Raw genomic sequence first — 26,274 nt, forward strand, 5'->3', positions numbered from 1 at the left:
ATATATATATATATTGTATCTATAATGACATATTTTTTTGTATATTATTTATATAACATTTTTGGTAGTGTCTTATTTGATTGCTCAACTTCTTCCATAAGCCATATCAACAATGGTGGAGTTACTCCCATTGATGATGAGCTCATGTGATTTTGTTGTTTCTTTATCAATCTTTTCTAGTTGATTTTAGGTAGAATCATTGCATCCAAAGAAAATATTAGAAACAATGCCAAATTCATAAACCTAGAATGATAGCGAAACTATTAGAATTAACCTAGTGACCAATCTTTTATTATATCATGACTTTGACATATATAGATATCTTAAAGGCATTTAAGTTATTGTATATGTTAATTATTGTTTATATTTAAAGCATAATAACATTGTTGGAATAACTATCAATTAAAAGATATATAAGGTGTGATTTTTTTTAACAAAGGACATTTATTCTTAAATCATTTATAGTCAAATATTATTGCTAACTAGGATGATAATAATATATTGAGACACCATATTATTTGGTGCTTGGTGATCAAAAGGAGACAAGTTAATCCTTCAACCAACAAGAGGACCTTCCAAGAACGGCATAAAGCATGCTTCAAAGGTAAAACTTTAAACCTTTAGTGTGATTCTTGGTAATGTATGATCTATGGAAAGGGGTTATTCCGCTCATGGGATCATTTTTAAGAAAAATAGTTTTAAAATCTACCCTATGAAACCCCAACAACAACAACAACATTGTCAAAGGAATTCAGAAAGTCATTTTAAAGTTTGAAATGCTTGGAGAATGAAGAAAGATTCTACTGAGGTGATGATATGTGATAGTGAAAAATATTATAGGTGCAACAACCTAACAAGTCACTGCATTTAATACAACTCAGCTATAATGTAGCGAAAAACATAAATGTCATCTAACTTTGGATTGACATGAAAGTAATACCTAGATATTCATGGAATAAATATATGTATAAGGTGCAAAAAAAAAAGTAATGCATGCCTATCAACTGAAAACATAAATGTCTCTTATGGAGTTGTAGTAATCCATGTACATATACATATAAAAATATAAATATCAGTACTAAAAACAAAAATCCTAAGCGTCAATCAAGTGTCTCTATGCAAGACTATATTAGAACAACACCAAAAAAATTCATCTCCAATATGGACATCCAACTATGTTTACCCTCCCACCTAATTCTAACATGCTCTCATACCAAGTATGATCATCACAGTCCAACACATGAAAAAATAAGGGTAAACTTGTAACATAAAACAATATAACATAGAATATATAGATAACTTCATCAACTGAAAACAAAGTGAAACATCTTAAAAATTTCTCAACATGTATCAACATTTTCACAACTTTAATCATCTTAATTACGCTTATTGACCCTTGTAAGGTAATTTTTAAAACTATTTACATAAATAGGTTCTTTTAAAACTATTTACTATTTTTATAAGTGTCGCTATGGGCTATAGTAAAATCAGTGACACGTAATTCTTTTGAGTCATGCAATTTGAATTGCTACAAGTGATAGTGACAAAATATAGTCTTTATCATCTTTAGCGATTTAAGGACGACTATTTTTTTTAATGGGATTGCTACAATCCATATAACAACCGTTTTTTAATGGGGTCATTATAGCTCATGGCACCTCCTATTTTAATTTTTTTAATGGAATCACTATAGTTCATGATGACCATTTTTAAAAATTTTTTAATAGGGTCACTACAACCCATGATGACTCCTTTTTATTTTTTTAATAGGGTCACTGCAACCCATGGAAATACTTATTTTAATTTTTTAATGGGGTTGTTACAACTCATGGCGACCCCTTTTTAAAAAAAAATTTATGTTGCATGGGTTTCTTTTTTAATTTTTTTTTTTTAATATTTAGGTTGTGGAGAAAAGACATACATTAGAAGGGGTTTGAATATTATGTATCAAAAATTCACACTTTTGAGCAACTAAGAGAATAAAAACTTAACAGACGAAGTGTTGGAGAAGAATTGGATGAAACATTAGAATTTTATACTAGTTCGTCTCAAACATTGAGACTATGTCTAGTTCTCAATCCAACTAGATTGAGTTCCACTATCTTTTAGACAAAATACAAGTATTCTTTCAACAAGTGACTTTTGGCTCAATTTTAAGTAGTCTTTGACTTATCTCTTCAAGCAACTATCCAAATTTTTTTGAACAACAAGCCTCTCCAGGCTTAATAACAAGTATTCTTTCAAACAAGCCTCTTTAGACTCAACAAGTATTCTTTCAAACAAGTCTCTTTAGGCTAAACCCTTTCAACAAATGTTACAAAAGATTATGAGGTTGTTTCATCTCTTCTAGACGTGTTGCAGCAAAAAATGAAAGTACAAATTAATTTATAAAGAATTCACAAAGAGTGTTTCTTTGTATGTGAGTGTATGTCACTTCTTTGTTTGAATGCATGATCCTTATTATACAGTAGCTTCAGAAAAGATGACTGTTGCAGTAATTTTTAGTTGAACTCATGAGTTGCTTCATCCGTCTTCACTGTTTATCTTAGAGGAAAGAAATTATCGTTACTTCATTTAACATGAGCATTAAATGTTTTTTAGTAAAACCTGTATCTCTTATCTGATCTAGGTACTTATCATTATTTTTTCTAAAATGGATAAAGCATAAACAATGTCAATGTAGAGTAGTTATGTCAACATAGAGCAGTTCTTGCAAAGCCTTTTTTATTTTTTTCCATGATATCTGAGATTTTTTTTTTTGATTCTGACGAACAATGACTTTTCTTTCCTTAACAGATTTTGATAATTCTAAGACATCTTTTTTGTTCAATTTGTTAAGGAATAACACATTTAATGAAATTTATTATCAATCTCAATTAAACAGTTTACAATAAGACAGATTATATGTTTTGTCTGATTCTCTTCATCTTACAAATGATATAAACTTTATACTTCGTCTGATATGAAATATTTTGTAGATAATGTATTTCCTTTTTTATAATGAAATCTTTCCTTTGTTATCATTAAAACATGAGGGATCCAAAATCGTCTTTTGACTTAACATAGGTCTAGGGTCCTTCCTGACCCTTGTTATATTTATATTCCCAACCATCACATATTGCTCACATTTGAAAGTTTATCAAAAGATTTGGAGCACAAGCATTCAAATCGGTGAGTAAAACATTATTTTACTTGAAATACAAACAATAAAATTTATTTTTTTAAGTCATACGAAGACAAAAACAACTTCCAGCAAGGTTTTGAATGAGACAAATATAATATTTATTGTTACTACTAACAAGTGTGTTAGTGTTTCAGATATAAATATAGGTAAACTGCTGAATAAAGAATATACATCCATACCAAAATCAAGGAGATGTGAGGCAAGCATTGGATAAAGGCTGAGTAAAAATAGGAACTACATCAGACGAAGACACCCACAAACCTAGACACAAAGGAAATAAAGGACAAGAGCACGAGCAACCAAGATGAAGGGCAAAAGCTAACAAGACGACAGATGAGGAGATCAAACGAAATCAAGCCCAGCACAAGAAGTAAAATAATGAAGCCTCAGATGATACAAGACCATGGACGATGGGCAAAACTAAGTTAAAGCACCATAGACAGAGTCAAGTACCTACAACAGCCAATCAGATGGAGACTCAAATACACAGATGAAGATCACGAAAGCTGGATTGCATCTGAAGACACAACGAAACAAATTACCTAACATCCACACTCTCAGAAGAACATATAAAGTCATTAAAATATAAGAAGGAAGATAAGACAAATGGACGAGCGTTTATCCACAAATCAAAACAGCGCGTGTCAGAGCAAGTACACCTATCAGCCAGGAAAAGACAACACCTCTGCAGCAACAGTACCAAGAAAGTACAAAAGATCTCGAGAAGTGCAAATTCAACAAGCAAACATTAAATGCTAAGTCAGAAGCATTAAATGTCACAATTCATGAAGATTATACAAACCAGATGAAAGAATCAGATGATAAGCAATCAAGCATAAAGACGAAGTCTGCTCACAGACGGAAGAGAACTATCATCAAAATGAGACACTGAAATATCAGACGAAGCTTATGAGGAATAATCAAGGCAAGACATGAACCAGACAAGTTGAGACAGATGAAGCAAGTGATGTAGGAAACCTAACATCAAGATATGGATAGTTGGAATACGAATATGTACCAAATGATCACAAAATCTCCATACAAAGTTGTGACAAGTGCAACCACTCTAAAAGCGCAAATCAGACGAGGCATATGTCTAAGATCAAAAGAAAGTAAACCATGCATTAAATGAAGGGCAGCATAGACTGAGAGACACTCCAGATGGAAATAATGTTTGTCTACCCACATTGTTAATTAGACCAAAGAAAAGTTCAAGCATTAAACTCAGACGTTGAGGCAAAAGTCAAGATTGAAATGCACAGGACCAACAGACAAAGATAAAGGCTCCCACACAAGCAAATAAAGAATCACGTCTCAAGAAATAAACCAAGATATCGTCTACACCAAAGCTTTCAATGTAAAACGCGTATGTAGGGAAAAAGGAGAAGAGAAGCACGCAAAAGCAGAGCATGCATGTGTCAGGAAAAGTACATGACTTTTTCAGAAAAGGACAACGGTTGTATCGCTGCACAGCTAGAAAAAGACAAATAATTTCTAGGTCTCAGATAAAGTCAAACACTGCAGCAATAGGACAGAGAAGAATACTCGCAATGTCTAAAAATAGGAAGCAAAATTTAATGCAAGACCAAATGCATTAAATGAAAGGATCAAACTAGTCATGAACGACTATATTAGCTTCAACGAACATATGCAACGGGTAAATTTTACAAGCCTATAAATATAAAAAAAAACATCAAATCGAAAGAGGTAAGGCAAGAAGAAACGAAAGAATGATTATATGCCTTTCCTTGGGCTCGTGGATTGAAAGAAAAAGACTGATATCAAGCCCATGAGACAGAGACCAGATATGAGCATATATAGTCATATGTACAATGTAATATTGTAATTTTATCTCTGTAGACTAAGGTGTTTGAAATGTCAATGATGGGCTAAACCTTAGTGAGTATTGTAAACCTTTGTATCCTCTCCATAAGAGTAACCCAAACACTCAAACACAAGTCTCTGTAAAAATAAGGTAGCAAACCTTAGTGAGTGTAAGAAATATCCCAATCCTCTCTATGAGAGTAACCCAAAACACTTGAACCTGACTATACATCTATCAGTTGTAAAGCCTGAAGAGACTAGGAAAAGAATACTTGTAAAGCCAGAAGGGGCTTGTCAAAGAATACTCACTGCTAGCCAGAAGTGGCTAATAAGAAAATACTAGCATTGGTGAGTGAAGCTGACGGGCCAGAAGTGGTCGAGAATACTTGGATAACCAGAAGTGGTTTAAGAATACTAACGTTGGGGAGTCAAGCCGACGGGCCAAAAGTGATCGAGAATACTTGGAGAACCAGAAGTGGTTTAAGAATACTAGTGTTGGTGAGTGAAGCTGACGGGTCAGGAGTGGTTGAGAATACTCAGGGCCAGGAGTGGTCGAGAATACTCAGGTCCAAGAGTGAACGATAATACTCAATGTACTTCATTTTATATCTAGTGGAACCCTTCAATTTGAAGGAGACTGGACGTAGCTCAGTTGAGTGAACCAATATAAAATTATTGCATTCCTTTACTTACTTAGACGCAAATCTTCCTTATTGATGAAACTTTTGTGAAAGACTTCGTCCAACGTTTATATATCTTTAAAACAACTTTTAGACGAAGACGCTAACTTTGCTTGACAGACTTATTACACTGAAATTTTTATCTGCCACTTATCCTTAAACGAAACCATTTTGAAAAAGAAAATGTAAGAACTTCAATTAATATCTTTACAGAATATTTTCCCTAGTGAACGATAAATCCTTCAGACGCATTGATAGTAAGTTAAGCAAACTCTGGTTAACCGTCTGATATTCAAAAGTGCAGTGGACGAAGAGCACTACTGTTGCGAAAATGTTTTCGTTTTTAAAATACCTTTGTTCACACACACATATTCAACTCCCCCGCCTTCTATGTGTTTTTCTGCTAACATCATATTTGTAATATAATTTTTTTTGGAGATATTATGGATCAAATTCTAGCTTATATTTACACGGGAGGAATATCGAAGGTTCTAAAGGTGTTACATTTGATGGGCTAAAGAAAGGAATATGTATTAAAAACATGGTTTAACTTTGGATGTTTAAAGAAAAAGATTCACAAAAAATTTTCTCTTCAACCAGATCAAGTAGTATCATCTATAACTTACATATTTTTAGTTCCACGCCATCAAGGCAACATATATTCTTCGTTGGAATTGAGAAATAATGATGATATACAATGCATGATAGAAGCATTCCATAGTCCAAATGCTATGTCAATAATGGAATTATATGTTGAAATAGGGATGAAAGATTTTACAAAGTTTGTCAATTCATCCAACAATTCGGCAATAATTTCAACAGTCACCATTGATATCAAGAGATAAAGATGAAGATGACAAGGATGATAAAGACTATCATGATTCATTCACTAGTACATAATACACTTTTTCGTCGACCATTTTGGGGGTTTTTACGTCAGAAAAACTTCCGACGTTGAAGCGGTAGACATAAATTTATGTCAGGGCGCGAAAACTGACGTAAATTTACGTCGGACATGCCAAGGTCCGACGTAAAAAAGTTATAAAAAATTTTAAAAAAAAATTTTGAGTGCAAGCAGAACGAGCCGTTCTGCAAGGAGAACGCGCCGTTCTGCAAGGAGAACGCGCCGTTCTGCTTGGAGAACGGCCCGTTCTACTGCAGATCCACCCAGCGCAAAGCATTTTCTACCTGTGAAGAAACAAGAGGGTGCAAACCCAGCTCCACGCCAACATGCTATTGAAGAAAAGAACAAGTAGTAGTGAAGATGGAAAGTAGACAGGGAAAATGAAATGAAAAATATATATAAAAGGGAACTTGCAAACATACCGTTCTCACAAACATAAGCATTTGACTCGCCGTCGTCGTCGTGGTGGAAGCCAAAGCCGCGCCGCAAGCAAAAGGAGGAGTGGAGCTCCAAAAGGCACAGATCTGCAAAATTTTTCAAAGGCTTCAAGCCCTGTTTCAGCGGAGAGAACCAACGTACCAGCTTTCAAGCTCTCTACCAGCTTAGCACGTTCAAAGAAGCCCTGTTTCAGCAATGAAACTTCCATGGCGTAAATGGATGTTTCACGAATCTGTCTAGAGAGCAAAGAAGGTGTCTATCTCTACATGTCCACAATGAGATCTGCAGAAAAGCAAAGAAGGAGCTTTCTTGGAAAGCCTCTTGGCCTACATTTTAATATAGGAACTTTTTTACGTCGGGTATAATAAAGTCCGACGTAAAATGTAAAATTTACGTCGGATATTAGGTAGTTCCGACGTAGATTCTACATTTTACGTTGGACCTTATTAAGTCCGACGTAAAAAAGTTCAAAAATATTACAAAAATGCCACCGCAATTTTTTTACGTCGGTTTTTGTTTAGACCGACGAGAAAATAGTGACGTAAAAGACTATTTTTCTACTAGTGATTGTCATATCAAAGCTCCGATGAATCAAATGAAGATGAAATAGATGATTGTGTATTGTTTGATATGATGTGGAGTCAAATGCTTTTGTTCGTAATCCAATGGTTGAACCAATTTGTATGTATCTATTTACGAAAGGTAACATTCAAAAATAAATTTTGTGATTAATGTATGATGAATGTTGAAAAAATATACTTAAAATATATTTTATTAAAATATTAATATTCATTATTATAGAAATAAATGGAAGTCAATTTTGGGGTAATTTACCTCACTATTATATAAAGAAGCTTGAAAACTTAGAAAGAGTAGACATAATTGTTGTAAAAAGGTATATTCATTATTTCTATAAAAAAAATTATACTTAATTGATTGTATCATGTCTTAGTAGTAAGACGAAATAACATTATTATTTTTCATCTTTAACTTTGTGTTATTACTTTGAACTTGAAGAGGCTTGATTATAAAAAAAAATATTTGATTGTTGAAATTTGGAGAGGCTTTATGTTGAAAGAATACTTAGGTAGTTGTTTGAAAAGACAAGTCAAAGAATACTTAAAGTGAGCCAAAAGTGCCTTGTGAAAGAATACTTGTATCTTTGTAAAAGATAGTATAGAACTTAATCAAGTTGATCAAGATCTAAACATAATCTTAATGGTTGAGACAAATCAGTATAAAAATATTGTATGTCCTTCTTACTTAAATCTTTGTTTACACTCTTAAAGTCTTGATATTACTTCACTTTTTCGAAAAAGTTTTGAGTTTTTGATTAATACTATTCAACTCCGCTTCTAATGTATGTCTTTTCTCCACATTTCTAATTTCATAACTTTTCCCCCTTCCCTCTCAACCCACATGCACAACCAGTCCTTTCCCACCCTAAAATTTCTGCTCACCTAGGCCCCCATACCCACATTCACAAATACCCCCTTCCCCCTCCATTCTAAAACTTTCGCTCACCCCTCACAATTTTATTTCATTTACATGGGTCCCCCATTTTCACTCATGATTCTCCTCCCTAATGCCAATAACAATTGCACACCCTAAATAGCATCCACACCCCAACACTAGTGCAAAAATGACTTTTGACAATATGATTTTACATCGGATGTTCTACAATTGATATAGAAAAGTAGGCATTGAAATAATGTCCAACTTTTTTACATCAATTGTTGTTTACCTGATGTAGAATAGGACATTCTACATTAGTTCTTGATTGTTAATTTTAAATATATTAGATTATTTATCTAACATGTGAATATCATTCTTTTAAATCATAAATCATCAAAAATTTATAAAATATATTTTAATTTTTAAACAAATTTTCAATATAATTATATTTAGAATGATAATTATTTTTTTTTTCAAAGTCGGGGGGAGGGGAGCTTGAATCCATCACTGAATCCAAATGATATAAACACTGAGAAGAAAAGGAAAAATATTAACAACATTTAACATCAATGTTTCATGTTTTGAACCATGGATGAGGGTTTAAAAACTTAAGGTTGTGAAGTTTTCTAACTTTAATTACATCATGTGTTAATAGTAATGCTAATGCAAATTTGAGGCAATCAAGTAGACTCGCCACACCATGAAATGTTGGATGACATTTTGTTTCTTCTTCTTTATGTATTTAGAATAGTGTGGAGTTTTGCATGTCAAGCATAGCAAGTAATATTGATGCAAATTTGAGACAAGTAGACTTGGTCATGCGATGGAATGTTTTGAAGACATCAACTTCAACAAAATATAGCCTATTAGATAAAAAAAAAATAATTAAAAAAAAAACACCAACAAAATATAGCAATTAAAAAGATGAAATTTTGCATAGTATTTCTTTTTCTTTTTTGGAATGTCAATTACAAATTTTCAAACATTAATTTAGGTGAGTACTTTTGAGATATAATAAGTTTCCAAATGAATTTTAATTATCTTCTCTCAATTAAAATATTTTTTAGGGTGAAAAAAAAAACTCAATTAAAATATCATTTTAATTGCATTGAATCCGTAAAAGTTGTGAAGCAAGCAGTTTCTTTTTTCTCCCAATTTGAAGCAAATAGTTGTTTTACTACATCCAAGAGTCTCGGTTAATATATCTTTTCACCTTTTCTATTATAAATGGACGATAAAAACGGACAATGCAACGAACACATTTCGTTATTTTATTTTATTTTTTAACTTTAGACCTTTACGTGGAAAAACAAAAAGATAATCAACCAAAGAAGTCTGGAAAAGAATGAAATTTATCCATAAATGCAGACAATGATAAAAACAAATTATTAGATTTTATTCTTGTCACTTTTTACATGCTTTTATTTCCTAATTAAAAAGTATGTAAATGAATATTAAAAGTTAGGCCACTATTTCATAGGAAACTATATAGGTTGAGAAAAAAAGAGTGCTGTGGAAGCTAGGACAATCAGCTTCAAAGATGAGGATATGTTATACGCTTCTATGTTCAACTTTAAAGGTAATATTTGGCATAATTTTTTGTTTTCTTTCTCTTTCTAAAAGTGACATCTCATTTTCTTAACTCTTGCAATAGCTCTATTTTTTCCGCTTTTTGAATTAAAAATTATTTTTTAAGGTTTTTTTGACATTGTGTTCCACCTAACTTATTTTTTATTTAAAAAAAACTAGATAAATACTACCTTAAACCTAGTTGCGGATCAGTAATAATATGATTATAAAAACATTCTCATAATTAAGACATAAAAGTAGAATCGTAACCACCTATTCAGCCTATTAAGAAAAAGCACTGTCTTACTATCCCATATTTTTTATTTGTGTTTATTATCAAAAAATACCTTTTCGATTGATAAACATCACCCCCTAATTTTAAATGGCAATTATAATTTCTCATTTTAAATGTGATGACGTAATAAAAAAAGGGAAAACTTTAGTAGGAGGCTTGTCACGCGTTCCTTGAAGTGGGTTTTGATCAAAATCCAAAACCAAAAAGCCATGAAAATGGTAGAGTGATGGGTATATTAGTGAGATCGTGCATGCAAAGTGGAAAATGAAATTAGTTTCAGATGCAAATTTGGCAAACTAATCATGTTTGAATCCGTTCCTATCGAGTTATTGTCTTCCTGATTCCCACTCGCTGTAGTGGCAATGTGTCTCTTTCTGCATTATGCTGATTCATCTTTGTAACACTACGTAACCTTTATAACGTGGCAACCCTTGTTTACCCTTGACCTGGTTTTCACAATCTCTCTCGCACATGGTTTACTGTTTTTCATGATAATGTTTAGTACACAAAGATCCATCACGGTCCCAAGCATCGCAAATATGAAAGTGTTGCTTAACATTACGCAATAGCTGCCTTTTTGCAATTTCAACATCGTGGCCCTTTTTTCTTAAATACATTTTTGCAAGAATAATGGCATCAGCAAAACAAAAGATGAAAGAGTGTTATTCGGGAATCTTAACCAGGAATAATGAATCACGTAACCATGCCCCCATTATCAACAATGATTTTAGTATATCTTTGTGGAAATCGACATCGAGACCTGTCTCTTTCCTGAGATGACCTGCATAAAAAAAACTTGCACTCCCACAAAGGTAAACATAATATAATATTTTCAGTCTTATTTCCAAGATATGTGATTGAGACTCACCACCGAAAGACAAGAATCTTGATCACAAGTGAGGCTAAGCAACTGTTAAAGACATTTCATTGCAAAAAAGAAATGCCGGTCGAAGTTTGAGATGAAAATGTACACAATTTTTGTTCTTCTGATAACAAATATCTGTACTTCAACTGTGTGTTGAACAGCCACCTTAATACTCGACAGCTTTGCAACACAAGTGATTCAATTCAACTAAATGGAAATTTCCTCTAAACAAAAAATGAGAAGGAAATATTGGGGATCCTATACTAGTAACCTATTGTATATATCATCTTTAATCACTATCTATGCCAGCTGCTGTAACTTAAAATAGCAACAGATGCACCTAAAATCTAGTTGGCAGTTTTCCTAGTATATTCACAATGGTTTCCTATCAACTCAAGTAGTTGGGCAGCTTTCCGCTTAGCCCTTTCTGAACCATTTTCTGCCAGGTCCAAGAGAGGATTAATCACCCCAAGTGAACTGACAATTGACAATAGTAGAGGATCTCCGTTACAGAGGAGCACCAACACTGAAGTTGCATTTTCTTTGTTCCTAGGAGGTCCATTACTAATTAATTCCACCAAAGTGGACACAACATTCATAGATCCAATTGCTGCTTTTCCATCAGGATGGCTAACTACTACAGCCATTATTGCCAATGCCTCGTCCCTCATCTCCCCAGCAGGTTCTGTTAGCATTTCTATCAACTTAGGCACAATACCAGCCCTAATTGCCCGTCCTTTGTTCCCTTGAGATAAACATAGATTGAATAGCGCTTTTGCTGCATCCACCTTCCCCCTTTGACTTCCCTCACAGAATAGAGTAACTAATGCCTGGATTGCTCCAGATGCACCAATTGCCGCTCTGTTCTCATCCACCCCAGAGAGGCTGAAAAAGGTGGCTGCTGCATTTTCCCGAGCTTCCATACTACCATTTTCTAGCACGTAGAGGATGCCTGGCACAGCCGAAGAAGCCATGATGCGCTCTTTATTATCTGCAAAGATAGACAAGTTCAGAAGAGCAGTAACTGCATGCTCTTGGGTGCCAGCATCAGCTGCATAGAGGAGAGCAACAAGGTGGGGAATGGCACCAGCTTCAGCAATCAGAATTCGATTTTGACCATTTTGCTTGGCAAGAAGTCGGAGCTCCCCTGCAGTAAAACAAGATCAACATATAACATAGGAAATACATCCATGCAGTAAAACAAGGATAAAGGAAGTCTATCAACATATAACATCATTAGGAAATACAAGGGTGGGGATTTGAGAGATCCTGAAATAAGCATTGTTCTCAAATTAAAACAATGTTAAAAGGCAGAGGAAAATTCCTATAAAAACAAATTTAAGATCCCTTCATTTCTAGGATTGATCTGCATAGACAAAAGGGTTTTGGGTTTGACTGCTAAACCTCATTGGCATATAGACCTTAAAAAGGAAGAACATCCTCTCACCCTACATTTTTATCCGGCACCCCTCCCCCATCCCTTCTCCCCCCACATCATAATTAATCTAACATAGATTCTGTCTATGCATTTTAAACCTACCATAGAGTTCACTAGGCCACCAATTGTAGGTGCCATCATACTAGGAACTATGGTGATTAGCTTAGCAAGTTGGAGAATGGTACATTCTATCATCAAATGACGATTATCAACAAAAGAAGATAAATTCTCTTTAAACAAAATAATCCTCCCCACGCACAAATAATTGTTCTTTGAAGAGCTAAAACCACAGGAAACTATAGAGAAAATGAGGAGGCACAAATATACAAACATGCCAATGGAAGAGAAAAATACAAGAACAAAGATGGAAAAGTTTTATTAACTAAGCAGGATATCAAGGGAAAGTAGAAAAGTTATTTCTATAGTTTATTAAACAAGGAACATACAAGAATGGATTTTGGGTAGTTTTAGCACCAGAAAGGGTTATTGAAATTAAACCTTTCATCACACAAAATTAGAGAACTTCAGGTAAATGAAGCAGTAAAGAAGATGAGAACAGAAGTATAGTCAGACAATATAACAATTGACACAATCAAAGCATGGAAATGCTTTAAGGAAGATGTGTAAAAATTGAAAGTTATTCAATGGAATAGTGGGGCCTGAGAAAATGTAAAATGATACCACTATCAAAGAGAACTTTGGTACCAAAGACAGATAATTACAAAATTTTGCAAACTACCGAGAAGCCAAACTTGTGTTGTGACCCACATTATGAAACAATGGAAAAAGTAAACGACGGTAGATTAACATGTATACCAGCATATCAAGGAATCAATACGGTTTCATGATCATAAAGTTCCTAACCGCTGATAAAACTCAACAGAAAATTGTACCAGACAGCTATAGGACCAGTGGTGCAGTAGTGAATTTTGGGTAATGGAGTGCCAACTAGTGCAAAATAATTAGTGTATTGAAGATAAGAATACCGAAGTAATAAGTGGAAATACAAAAAAGAAAAGATCAGGAACAAATTTATCCAATAGAAAGTTGGACTAATACCTACTGTGAAGAAGAAAATGGAAACTTGCCTAAGGCGGTGCGAGAGATACAGATCAATGGAGGCTCCAATGAGATGGAAAAGAGCAGATGAAATGGATGATGGTCCAACGTGTAAGGGTAAAGGAAGACACAAGAAGACATTACGAGAAACCACTGAAAAATATCTTCCTGTAACCTATGTGATTTTACTAAAAACTTGGTTTTGTATTATAACCCATTACTTCTTTATCCTTCATTTACTTTTACCATTTTAGTAGCTCTTTTGAAACATGTGGATTATTTTCACTACCATACTTTAAAGCAACAGATGGTTCTAAATTGCAGCTGCGGTTGCAAGCATTGAAGCTACTGCAATGCGGATTACAATCGTTATGGCATGAAATTATTAAATATTTGCACAAAATAAAATTAAAAAATTAAAAAAAAAAACTATAATTATTGGTATATCTTTTGTTTATAAGGTTATATACATTTTAAAAATTTTGTATCATTTTAGTGAATAATTTAGAATAGATTTATAGTAAAAATAAAGGTCCAAAGACCAAAGAACAAATTTAAAAAGCAAGAAAAACCCAAAAATAACTGGTCACATAAATTTAGAATAGATTGTCTTATTAACATAAGTAAGAAATATAAAGGTATATAAATCTAAACAAATCTCAAATAGATATGAAAAAAGAAAATGGCCAAACATAGAGGAACATAATGACCTGCAAGTTTGATTGTCTATCAATTATCTAAAATGCAATTCCACCCTTTAGAGATATATTGTCAATGGAAAGAAAAATATGATAAAAACTCAATTAATATTGCAAAATTAAAGAGCATCAAGTTTTTTTTTCACAAATAAAGAATTATATTTAATAGAAGTATAACTCACTTGATACCACATGTTAGAGTGGTGAGGAAGATCATAACCTTCACTTTGGCTATCACCTTGAGTAGCTCCTTGTCAAAAGACATCGAAACACATAATCAAAAAAATTCACCACTTTGTTTTTGATAATAAGGATCATGATTGGTGGTATGAAGAAACTTAATCACTTGTATATTGATTGTATGCATTGAAATAATGACATTGATAAACTAGTGGTGAATAGTATCCCAAACTACTTTAAGAAGAATCATTAATATTTAAGTCACTAAAACTTTGTGCAATATGAGGGGAAGAATTTTCATGTGACACATCTTGATTCTTTTTCCCTCTCCCAATCTATGAACCGCCTCTTCTATTACTTGGAAAGAACTATCAGAAGGAGACATATCTAGTATAAGAATAGTGAAATCAATTACTAGATTTCTGTCATGCCTATTATATGGCATCTCTTAATATCGATCATTTGTCTTTGTTCATCCTCATCAACATTTTCTTCAACTTTCGTCTCATTACCAACATCACCACTATTATTAGTTGGTGGGCTTAAGCCACCTCCATCATCACCGCTATGCTCATCTTCCACATCTTTATCAATTTATGGTAAACATTTTGAATTTTGTACCCCATCTAGAAATGGAGTTTTTCTTTCTTCGATTCATGAAGAATATTGATCATCTTCTCGAAATATGTAGTCAAGATTAATTGGATCGAAACTTAATTCAATTTCTTCTAGATTTTTTGTTATTTGATACCTTATTTTCAACTTCATATTATAATGTGTGAAAACAAGTTTATGTAACTTCCTATTTAGTTTATTCCTTGTCTTTGTATGGATGTAGCTAAATCTGTTTCTATTTCTCACAATATGTGGCTGAAGTTGTTTGACTCAAAACTTTAATAGTCATGCGTTGAAATTTAGAAAAGCATGAACCAATCATCAAACACCAGTCAGCTTTTAAATGTACAAGCAAAATAAAAATTTATTAGTTTTAAAAAAAAGTACATTTATTTATTGAGAAAGGAAGAAACAATATTTACTTGGGTTCATTTTAGACCAAGTTCTTTGAGATTGAGGTGTAACAAATGCATCACTCATCTTTAAACAACATCAACTATATAACATTATATAAGATGTCAATATGTAGATATATAATAAAAATAATAATAATTTATAAGATCAAAATAAAGTTCTTTATTATTAACTGAGTTTAAGGCTTTAATTTGATTGAATCCATATTTCTCTCCAATTTCATAATTACCTTTTTGATCCCTTTAAATGTCTTGATATACATAAGATTTGTTGTCTCTAGATATATATCTAGAGAAAATGAACAATCAAAAGGAACCATAAGTAGTGAAATTAATATTGTTGATATACATCAAGAGACAATGGATTTTATGTATATTAAGAGACATTTGAATGGACCCAAAAGGTCACACTATGAAATTGGAGAGAAATATGGATGATCAAATTAAAGCCTTGAACATTCACAAAAATTAAAAAAAAAAAATTAAAGCCTTGAACTCAATTAGTAATAAATAACTATATTTTGATCTCAAAATGATTATTATAGGCTTAAATATGTTTTTAGTCTCTCAAATTTAAAACAAATTTGTTTTTGGTCCCTCAAATTTAAAACCGTTATTTTTAGTCCCTGTAATTTTCAAAACTCTTATTTTAGTCCCTTATGTTACCAATAACATATTTGAAAGTGACTAATTAAGACAGTTATGCAATATCAACTAGATTTAATGTGATATTTTCACTAATAGGGATACCAATAAGTAGATTTTATGCAATAATATTTGATAAATTTCTTAACAAAATTTGAATATAAGGATTAAAATAAATTTTTTTGAAATTACAAGGACTAAAAACAACAATTTTAAAATTGAGGGGCCAAAAACAAATTTACCCTAAATTTGAGGGACTAAAAATATATTTAAGCCATTATTATATATCTACATATTGACATCTTACATAATGCTATATAGTTGGTGTTGTTTAAAGATGTGGATCAAACATTTGCTACACCTCAAGCTCAAAGATCTTGGTTCAAAATAAATTCAAGAAAATGTTATTTCTTCCTTTCTCAATAAATAAATGTATATTATTTTTAATTACTTTATATAAAAAATAAAATATTTATCTTTCTTGTTCGTTTAAAAAGTTGAATAGTAGTCGATGTTTTGTTCATGCTCACAAACTTTCTATTAAAGTTAAGTCAAACGACTTCAACCACAAATTGTTAGAGAAACTGGAACACATTTAGTTACATTCATACAAAGACAAGGAACAGACTCAAGTATAAAAAGTTACAAAATTTTATCTACATATTAAAATATAAAGTTGAAAAATGAGGTATCAAATAAGAATTAGTCAAGAAGAAATTGAAGCACGTTTCAACCTAGTTAATCTTGACTACATATTTCAAGAAGATAATCAATTATCTACATGGACAGAAGAAAGAGAAATTCATTTCTAGATGGAGTACAAAATTCATAATGATTGCCTCGAATTGATACAAACAATAAAGATGTAGGAGGTGGAGATAGTGGTAATGATGATGAGGATAATGAGAATGAACAAAGACAGAATAATCTATACCAAGAGATGTCATATAACAAGCATGACACAAATATCTAGTAATTAATTTTACTACTTTCATGCCACAAAAATGGTTCCTTTTGATCACTCATTTCTCGATAATAGAAGAGGCAGTTCACAAGTTGGAAAAGGGAAAAAGAAACAAAATGTATAACTTTGAAGATTCTTCTTCATATTACACAAAGTTTTAGTGATTTCAATATTGATATTACTTCTCAAAGTAGTTAGGGTACTATCCACCAATAGTTTATCAGTATCATTATTTCAATGCATATAATCAATATACAAGTGACCAGGCTCTACCGTACCACCAATCATATATAAATTATCATGATCCTTATTAAGCCTTTAGACAAGAAGTTACACAAGGTGATAGCCAATGTGAAAGTCAAGGTTATGATCTTCCTTGCTACTCTACCATGCAATAACACTAACAAGTATCATGTGAGTTATTCTTCTATTACATAATTCTTTATTTGTGAAAAAAAAAATTGATGCTCTTATAGTTTTATGATTTTGAGTTTAAACATATTCTTTTTTGAAGTGACAATATATCTCAAAAGGGTGGCATTGCTTTTCACATAATTGATGGGCAATCAATCTTGTAGGCAGTTATGCTCCTCCATATCAAACCATTTCCTTTTTTAGAGTGCAGTAAGCCATATTTTAATATACTAAGCTTCCAGTCCTCAGGGTATTTTATGAAATTTAATATTTCCTTTATAGCTTCAATGGTAGTAGAGTCAGTCCAAAAAGAATTATGACTTATTCAACTTTTCCTATTTAATGCAGAATAAATTATAGGTCAGTTTTAAGACGTAATTCTTTTCTCAAGGAAGGAATAAGAGCATGAGGCAATCCTATTGATTGTTTGTTTCAATCAAACTCTTAGCCTACATGCAAATCCTATGATTCTAGCTTTGATTTCATGGATTATTTTTATCTTATCTCCTACTTCATGTTTTCATCAAGTTTATCTTTTACAAACATCAAAGATCAAATTTCATTAGATATGCATTATCCAAAAATTGTCCCCTCAAACTTTAGTTGACTTAACCCTGCAAATTTGACCTAAATGAGTCTTTGACCAAAGTAGAGTTCTTGAAACTATTTACCAAAGTCAATGCTGGAAAATGCAGGTCACTGCTGCATTTTTTATGCCATGTGTTTTTTTAACATAAAAAAAGACATGTCTTCCACATGTACATCATGTGAAAGACAGTCACAGGCTGACAAGGCGTCAACTGAAGATGCAACGGCTTGCTGCATTTTCCACATGGCGTACACGAGGAAGACAGGTGTTGCCCACGTGTACAAGACATAGCACAATGCAGTGTCTTCCTTATTATTTATAACCTTGAACAGCAAAGAGCTGCATTTTCATACAAGGCAGTAATGAACAAAAATAAATGAGTATGCGGAAATGTGTATGCAGTCGGAAGGGAGTTGAGAATGGAATGTGACAAATGTATCATCAAGCTTTCTTCCACACGTTGCCAAAATGAAAAGTGATTAAATTAAGCACCTCCAATATCATGATCATTTATCATACGGATTGTTCAACGTGGCAACTTTTTGAGTGAGGTTCTAACATCAAGCATGGTCTTTGTGCCAAGCAAGCAGCTTTTGCAGGACCCGACCCATAATATTTTGTTTTCATTTTTTGTTCATTACTTCCTTGTAACAGAAAACATGGCTCCTTGCTGCATTCAGGTTGAAAAAAGTAAAATAAATATGGAAAATGCAGCTATTTGCTGCATCAATTTTAAAAAATTAATAATAAATAAGGAAGACACAGCAGTGTGTCGCATCTTGTACACATGGGCATGAAAAATGCAGTGTTGACCTGTGTTTTCCAACATTGACTGCTCCAAAGTAGGAATAAGTTTGAAAAAAAGTCCCACTTTGGTAAATAGTTTAAAAAAGAAAACCCACTTTGGTCAAAGAGCTGACATAAACCCACCAATCCCAAAATTACTAATTTCATATGTTCAGTTCATGGCACCCAAACAGCTAGCAACCCTACCCCTTAAACCACAATAATCAATATATTGTTTGCAAATCCCTCCTGTCTTTAAGTTTTTAATAACTACACATGATAACCCTTCCATATACCTATTTTTACCACTAATCAACCAAACAAAATTTGATGTGAATCAATAAAAATTATGAACTGCCTTCCACAATATTGGAAGTACATTCACCTTTTCATGAGAGAGAGAGAGAGAGAGAGAGAGAGGGAGGGAGGTAGGGAGATAGAGAGAAGCAGTGAAAAAATCTGTTTAATAAGCTCACCTGCTGCACATCGTCGATCCTCAGTATCACTGGAAGAAAGTCTGCTCACTAAGATATCGAGATCTACTAATTCAGAAGAGCCATCTGATGTTGTCATACTAAGCCATAAATTTCCTAACCTTTTAGGTGGTTCCACTCCATTTTCCTCACACCAACCTGATATCAAGCCATATAAAGCATGGTTGGGTATGAGGATGGGGCTGGAAAGAATCTGTTGAGTCTTGGGACATGTTCCATGCCCTGCTTCAAGCCATTTCTTTATGCAAGATCGGTCATATGTCTGCAAGAAGAGTCAAGAGAACAGAATTAAGTTTCTAAACTTGGGTGAATTGTAAATAATCTTACATTCTTACTAGTCCATAATCTCTAAACTTTTGGAATTTAAAAGAGTATTGTTATCAACTAGTTTGTAATAAATAACAATCAACGAATAAAGCCAAGAGCTAAACAAATTTTCTATAACAGTATGAAAGCTGCTTTTCAACAACAATTATAAAATACAAAATAATAGCAGATAATCATCAAATATAGATTTCTTTCTTTCTTTTTTTGCAGTTCATTTTAGTCACAGCTCTCAGAGTACATTATTCCTTGATCTAAATAAAGTGCTCGAATTTTCCCATCAATATTTTTCCAAGAGCTATGATCTCCATTCCACTGCCCTTCTAGCAGTTTTGTACAAAGCACTGTTCTTGGTTACTTAAAGCTGTTTTAAAATCTTACATTGCAAACACATAGGGATCACATTATTAAATAATGATATAAAATGAGCAGAACCAGAGTACTCCTAGGTTACCCTTTTGGGAAACTCAAACTAGCAACTAAAAACCATACGATAAACATATGTGAATATGTCATCAAAGGAGCAACTTTGGTTTCTACATTTACACACCAATAAACTAAATATATCAGTTGGTCATAAGTGCTGCTAAACTTTTATCATAAATAAAGACAACTAAAAAAGAAACTGCTGTTAAGTACAAACCTGCCCTGTGCAAATGATAACAGGATCTTTCATTAGCTCTAGAGAGATTGGGCAGCGAAACTCATCGGGTATAACCAGTGATTGTGAACATAGTTTCACATAAGACTCATTAGTATGACAAAAGAAATCCTCATTTAGTGACACAGTATTGTTTCCACATTCCATCACCAAGAAATCTTGGATTTTTTTCAGCACTATTAATGACATATCCCGTATGCTTTTCTGAGAATGACCACCCCTGTCTACAACCATCTTTTGTAGAGCGAGTGACTCTTGCTTGATGTCATCCACATTGAGAAATTGTAGATTTTCACAGATTAACTGAAGCTCAGCAGTTTCAGCATTTACATCATAGCTCTGGTTGTAAACAGACAACAGGTGCTCATAAAGCTGAAGACCCGGTGGATCAAACTGCTCTTTGGCTCTTCTAAACTGAATGGTCACAAGAGCAACCTGAAGATGACAACAGAAGCAAAAAAAAATAAGACCTTAAAATTAAAACAGAATGAAATGACGTAGCAAGAATCAACAGACAAATGAGAAATTAATGAACTCACTACAAGTGAAGACCAAGGCACCAAACAAAACAACATTTCCTTCAGTATATTTGGAAGATCTATTACAGAGCTTATTTAGACTTATCATATAAACACTTAAGCAAGTATATAATTAAGTTAATAAAAGTGGCTCATGACTTTTGTGTGAGATCTCTTCAACTTAGGCCTTATTTGAATAAACTTCTTCATATACACTTATACGAGAAGAAAAGAAAAAAGAAAAATGAAATGAGCTGCTCCCATAAAGCTTATGCATCACATAAGTTAAAAACAGCTTTTGGAAAAGTTAAAATGAAAATACTTCAACAAATTAACTTATACAGAAACTAGTTTTACCCTGCGGAAGAAACTTATTTCATTTTACCATTATATTTTTTTCTCCCATAAATATTCATGGATAAATTAATTTAAAGAGGACCTTATTCAAATAAGTTTGGCTTATCAAATAAGCTACAAGTTCAAATTGAGTAAGCACTTAGTAAGCAAACAAAATCAGTAATCAAGCACAAGTTATTGAAAAGATAATAGCTTATATTTTAAAACCTCTCCCTAAGCTGACACAAGTATGCAAAATAAGTAAAAGTTGACCAAAAGGCTCATTAAACTATTTACCCAAACATGACCTTACATTCTTATCAATCAGCAATTGTTCATAGTATAGTATAAGAAAAAACGAAATGACAACCTTATTTCTAAATATATACTAAAATGCATCATTCTCATTGGTGTATAGAAGTATCAAATTCTCGATACTAAAAAAACAAAAAAAAAAAAAAAAAAAAAAAACAAGTCCTTCACAAATCACAAGCATTCACCTGCTCCTTAATTTCTTCAGAAACATCAAGCTCGTCAATTGAGATCCTGCTTATAGCATGCTCAAAACGCACAGCAACATCAGTGAACTTGTACTTAAGCTGTTCCCTATCCAGCACCTGCAATCGCAAGCATAATCAAACACGAAACGAAACTCAGATGCACAATAAACGACATCACAAAAACATAAACGAGTAATGTAAAATTGCAAGCAAAATCCCAAACAAAACACAAAAAACTCAAATTAGTAAACGACATTACCAAAACACAAAGAGCAATGTGCAATTGCATGCAACATCCACATAACAAAACACGAAACGAAACTCAAATGTACAGTAAACGACATTACAAAAACATAGAGCATGTCTGGATCCAAGAAAAAGTGTTTTTCAGAACTCCTCCACCGAAAATAATAATTATTTTACTCTCAAAAACATTTCTAAATCTGTATTCAAACATGAATGCGCAATTGCAAGCAACGTCAACATTACGAAACTGGAAACGAAACTCAAATTTACAATAAACGACATTACAAAAACAAAAACGAGCAACGTCCAATTGCAAGCAACATCCACATAACCAAACCCGAAACTCAACTCAACTCAACTCAAATTCACAATAAACGACATCGCAAAACCACAAACGAGCAATGCCGTTTGCACAAAGCGCGTGGTTTCAAGGAACGCACCATGAAAACCTGGCTTCCGCAAGCGGCGAATTGGAGCAGTTCCCTGGCCCTGAAGAGAGCATCTTCGAGAGACGCGAGAGCGTGAGAGGAAACCGCGCGGGCCAACACGACGTCGTCTTGCAGCTCGTGGAAGAGCGGGGCAAGGAACCTTATTCGGCGAGCGAGGTCGCAGCATTGGGCCTTGACGACGGGCCTGAAGGCGGAGAGGTTGGTGATTTGGGCCGCGGTTCGGGTGAGGCTCCGGAGCACCCGAGAAGGCTCCGCTTCAGCCATGGACGAAGAAAGATTGAAGCGAGAAGAAGGAGGCTTTGGTTGTGGGCCACTGGGCCTGGGCCCCACGGTCACGTGGGTGGTGGTGGCGGTGGTGGTTAAATGGAACGGTGGTCATGTGAAATAACTCCAAATGCGGCAGAACCAAGATATTTGGCTTTGACGAGCGAGATTGTCATGACTGTGAGGATTCGGTGCAGTGAGGGAGTTAACGCGTTGGTGCAGTTAATCAATCGGAATCGTTGGATGATGATTCAAGACTCGCTCATGTTTTATGTCATGTTGAATTAACTTTGTTTTTGTCGGGAGTTATAAAACTGGCTATATTTTTATTTTTTTTAAATTTAGAATAAATTTATTTTAACTTTATCAAATTAAAAATATTATCTTTAATCTTTAAAAAATTTAAAAAATTATTTTTATTATTTAAGTCATCAGTAACATATCTAAATAATTAAATTTAATGTAATATTTTCCCTAATAAAAATATTAATAAGTAATATATAATAATATTTAATAAATTTTTAAATAAAATTTAAATAAAAAAAATTAAATTACAAAAACTTAGAAGATTAATTTTAAATTTTAAATTTTAAAAATTAGAAACATTTTTAAGCATATAAAATTTTACAAAGTTTTGTCTTTTGCGGATTTTTGTTCTGATTTATAAAATGTTACAAATTTTAATTCAACTATTTAAAATGTCACGATCTAATATTTAATATTCAACGGGACTGGTTTTTAGATATTTTATCGATAAGAATCATAGAGATTCTTTTTATGACTTTTTGTATCTTTTGCTTTATCATTTTTTTAATTTTTAATTAAATTTAATATTCTAAAAAAATTGTATTATCATATAAATAATTCATTATAAATTTAAATTTAATTTATATATTTAAAAATATTTTTTATTATAATTTTTAATTATAAGATAATTTAAATATTCAAAAGAATTTATTTTTTATAAATTATAGCTATATAAAATAAATGTTTATCCTACAAGCTAAAAAAAAAATTTATTGTTGTTTTTGTTATGAGAGAGAAAGAGACACTTGTGTCTAAAAAAAATAATGGAGTGGACAGTAATCAAAAAGCATGAGAAAGTTTAACTAGTGAAATTTGAATTTATAATGAAATAGAGAATAGAGAAAAGTGGGGGGAAAACTAGTAAAAAATAATATAAAAGGATAGTGGAAGAGAAATGATGATAAGAAGGTAATTATTATATGGTGATAAATTGGTTTCATATATGATTTTAATAGGAAAGAGGACACTGAGTTGGGTAGCTAGATTCTCTACAATCTCGTTTGTTTGATTTATATTGTATTATAGGGGACCTTGAAAGCTCCATTGATTGCTTGTGTTTAAGGTGAATTTTATCCATGTATCTTCTATGTCTTTGTTTTGATATTAATTGTGATTTCAGAAGCTTGATTGATTGGTGTGAGTGTTGAACCCAATTCCTATAAAGAGTTACAGCACAATGAGAATCCCAACTTTATAGAGCAAAAGTGAAGGTTGATTAAAATAATTAGAGATTGAGTAATTAGTGTGTTGATTGAGTAATTAATGGTAATGAATAGTGGTATTGGACTTCAATTCGTTATTTGACCAATTAGAGTGGATTAAAAGTCATAAATGACAAAGTATGCAATTTTTTGTAGTTTATGCAAATGGCACAAGACTGCCATCATTGGACACATGATCCCTAACAACAAAGGACGATAGTGGTACCAATGAGACCATACTGGACTCTAGAGAGAAATGGTTGCTCTTCATGGCTCAAACATTGGGCATGTGACACCTTAAGTCTGAACCAATATGTTATCAATATTTAAACTCATTTGAATTTTGTAAACATGATTATTACATTTACTTGAATAAATCATATAAAAATGAGAAAATGTAAGTGTGGAGGAAAGAAAGATATTAAAAGGAGAGTTAAATAGTGTTTATTAAAGACTCGACATTTTTTAAAACAGTGAAATAGTCACATAAGTTTAAAGAAGTCTAAATGAAGTAAAGCAAAAAGTACAATATATTTTTATAGTAGTTTATCTCAACTATTTAGATTACGTCTAATTTTTTATCAACTTAATTAAGTTTTACTATCTTTTATAAAATAAAAGTATTATTTCATAAGTCACTTTTTGACTCAATTTAAGTGTTATTTGATTTTTATCTTCAAACAAATTATTCAAGTATTCTTTAAACAACATAGTCCCTCCAAGCTTAAACAATAAGTAATATTCTTTAAACAATAAAATCTTTACAAGCTTTAAGTTAAAACACATAATTTAAGTTAGGTAATAACAAATAATTTATCTTATACACAATATGTGACAAACTTTTAAGTGCAAAGTTTTACAGAGAAAGAATGAATAAAATGAGTCAAATTGAATATATGTTCTTTATAAGGTTCAAGTTCAGTTAAATAGGTGAACTTTGAAGATAACTGTTGTAAATCCTTGAGTAATACTTGTCAGCTAGCTTTGTTTTTGTGAGACCCCAAACCCTTCCCCCTCCCTCTCTCATTTTTTTTCCTTTTCTTTCTCCTCCTCTCTCTTTTTCCCCATTTTCCTTCTCCCAAACTTCTTTTATTTCTTGTTGATTCTCAAGGTTGTTGAGCAATTGGTGTGCTAGGGAGCTTTGGAAGCCCGTAGTCAGATTTCCATTCCATCTTCTTCTTCTTCTTCTTCAATCTCGGAGTAGCTCGGAGCTCATCGTTCACTCTGTTTCAAGGTAAGGGAAGCTAGAACTCAAATTTGTTGTGCATTTTGGGTTGCATGTAGTCGGATCATCAACTAGGATGTCATTTGGAGGCTGAATAATTGAGTTGGGTGGGTTGCATGTTGTTGGGGTTGTGGTGTTCTTGAATGAGTTGGGTAAAAATGGGAGATCACGAATGTTGATGCATGCATGTCCAAATTTTTGTGGTTTCTGAGTTTCTTGAACAAATGTGGTGCTAATCATGGGTGTAGATCATGTTTAGGGAGAAGATTGGTGAAGAAATGGAGAGGATCGAAGGTGAAATCTATGGAATTTTAGAGAATTTTGAGACTCACAGTTATACCCGTGGATTCACAACTATAACCGTGGAGGAAAAATGAACTTGTAGAAATCCACAACCATAGCTGTGGATTCACAGCTATAGCCATGGGAGGAAAAAACGTGATGGCAAAAACTTGTAGCCATGGCTGTGGTTTTGCAGCCATGGCTGTGGGGGAAAAATGGAGTGGTAGAGACTTGCAGCCATGGCTATGAGGAAAAATTGGAGTGGCAAAAACTAGCAGCCATGGCCGTGGATTCACAGCCATGGCCATGAAAAGAAAACTGAGCTGGCACAAATCTAGAGCTAAAGCGCTAAATTGAGCGTTGAAGCGGTGATTGTAGATGACCGAATTTGGTCTTGAGGTCTTCATGGAAGTTGTAGCCTTGGATGTCAGCTTTCCAATGGCGCTGGAATA

General features: G+C 32.9%; 1 protein-coding gene across 1 annotated transcript; it reads right to left on the bottom strand.

Moving 5' to 3' along the window:
- Positions 1 to 11,252: 11,252 nt before the first annotated feature.
- On the bottom strand, positions 11,253 to 23,074 carry LOC109788804 (U-box domain-containing protein 13). The gene is made up of 5 exons (XM_020347630.3): positions 22,535 to 23,074; positions 21,849 to 21,965; positions 20,477 to 20,929; positions 19,492 to 19,771; positions 11,253 to 12,361 (listed from the first exon to the last, which is right to left on the bottom strand). Exons 1-5 carry the CDS (start codon positions 22,805 to 22,807, stop codon positions 11,562 to 11,564), a joined length of 1,923 nt encoding a protein of 640 aa, XP_020203219.2. The 5' UTR covers positions 22,808 to 23,074; the 3' UTR covers positions 11,253 to 11,561.
- Positions 23,075 to 26,274: the final 3,200 nt, after the last annotated feature.

The sequence above is a fragment of the Cajanus cajan genome, chromosome 4 (genome assembly GCF_000230855.2).
Source record: "Cajanus cajan strain Asha chromosome 4, NIPB_CcT2T_4, whole genome shotgun sequence".
NCBI lineage: Eukaryota > Viridiplantae > Streptophyta > Magnoliopsida > Fabales > Fabaceae > Cajanus > Cajanus cajan.

Excerpts from the sequence above, each read along its gene's own strand:
- LOC109788804 (XM_020347630.3), bottom strand. The coding sequence starts at position 22,807 with ATGGCTGAAGCGGAGCCTTCTCGGGTGCTCCGGAGCCTCACCCGAACC. Across the intron at positions 20,930-21,848 it reads CTGAAGAAATTAAGGAGCAG|GTTGCTCTTGTGACCATTCA; the intron begins GTGAATGCTTGT and ends TGTCATCTTCAG. Across the intron at positions 12,362-19,491 it reads GGATCGACGATGTGCAGCAG|GGGAGCTCCGACTTCTTGCC; the intron begins GTGAGCTTATTA and ends GTTTTACTGCAG.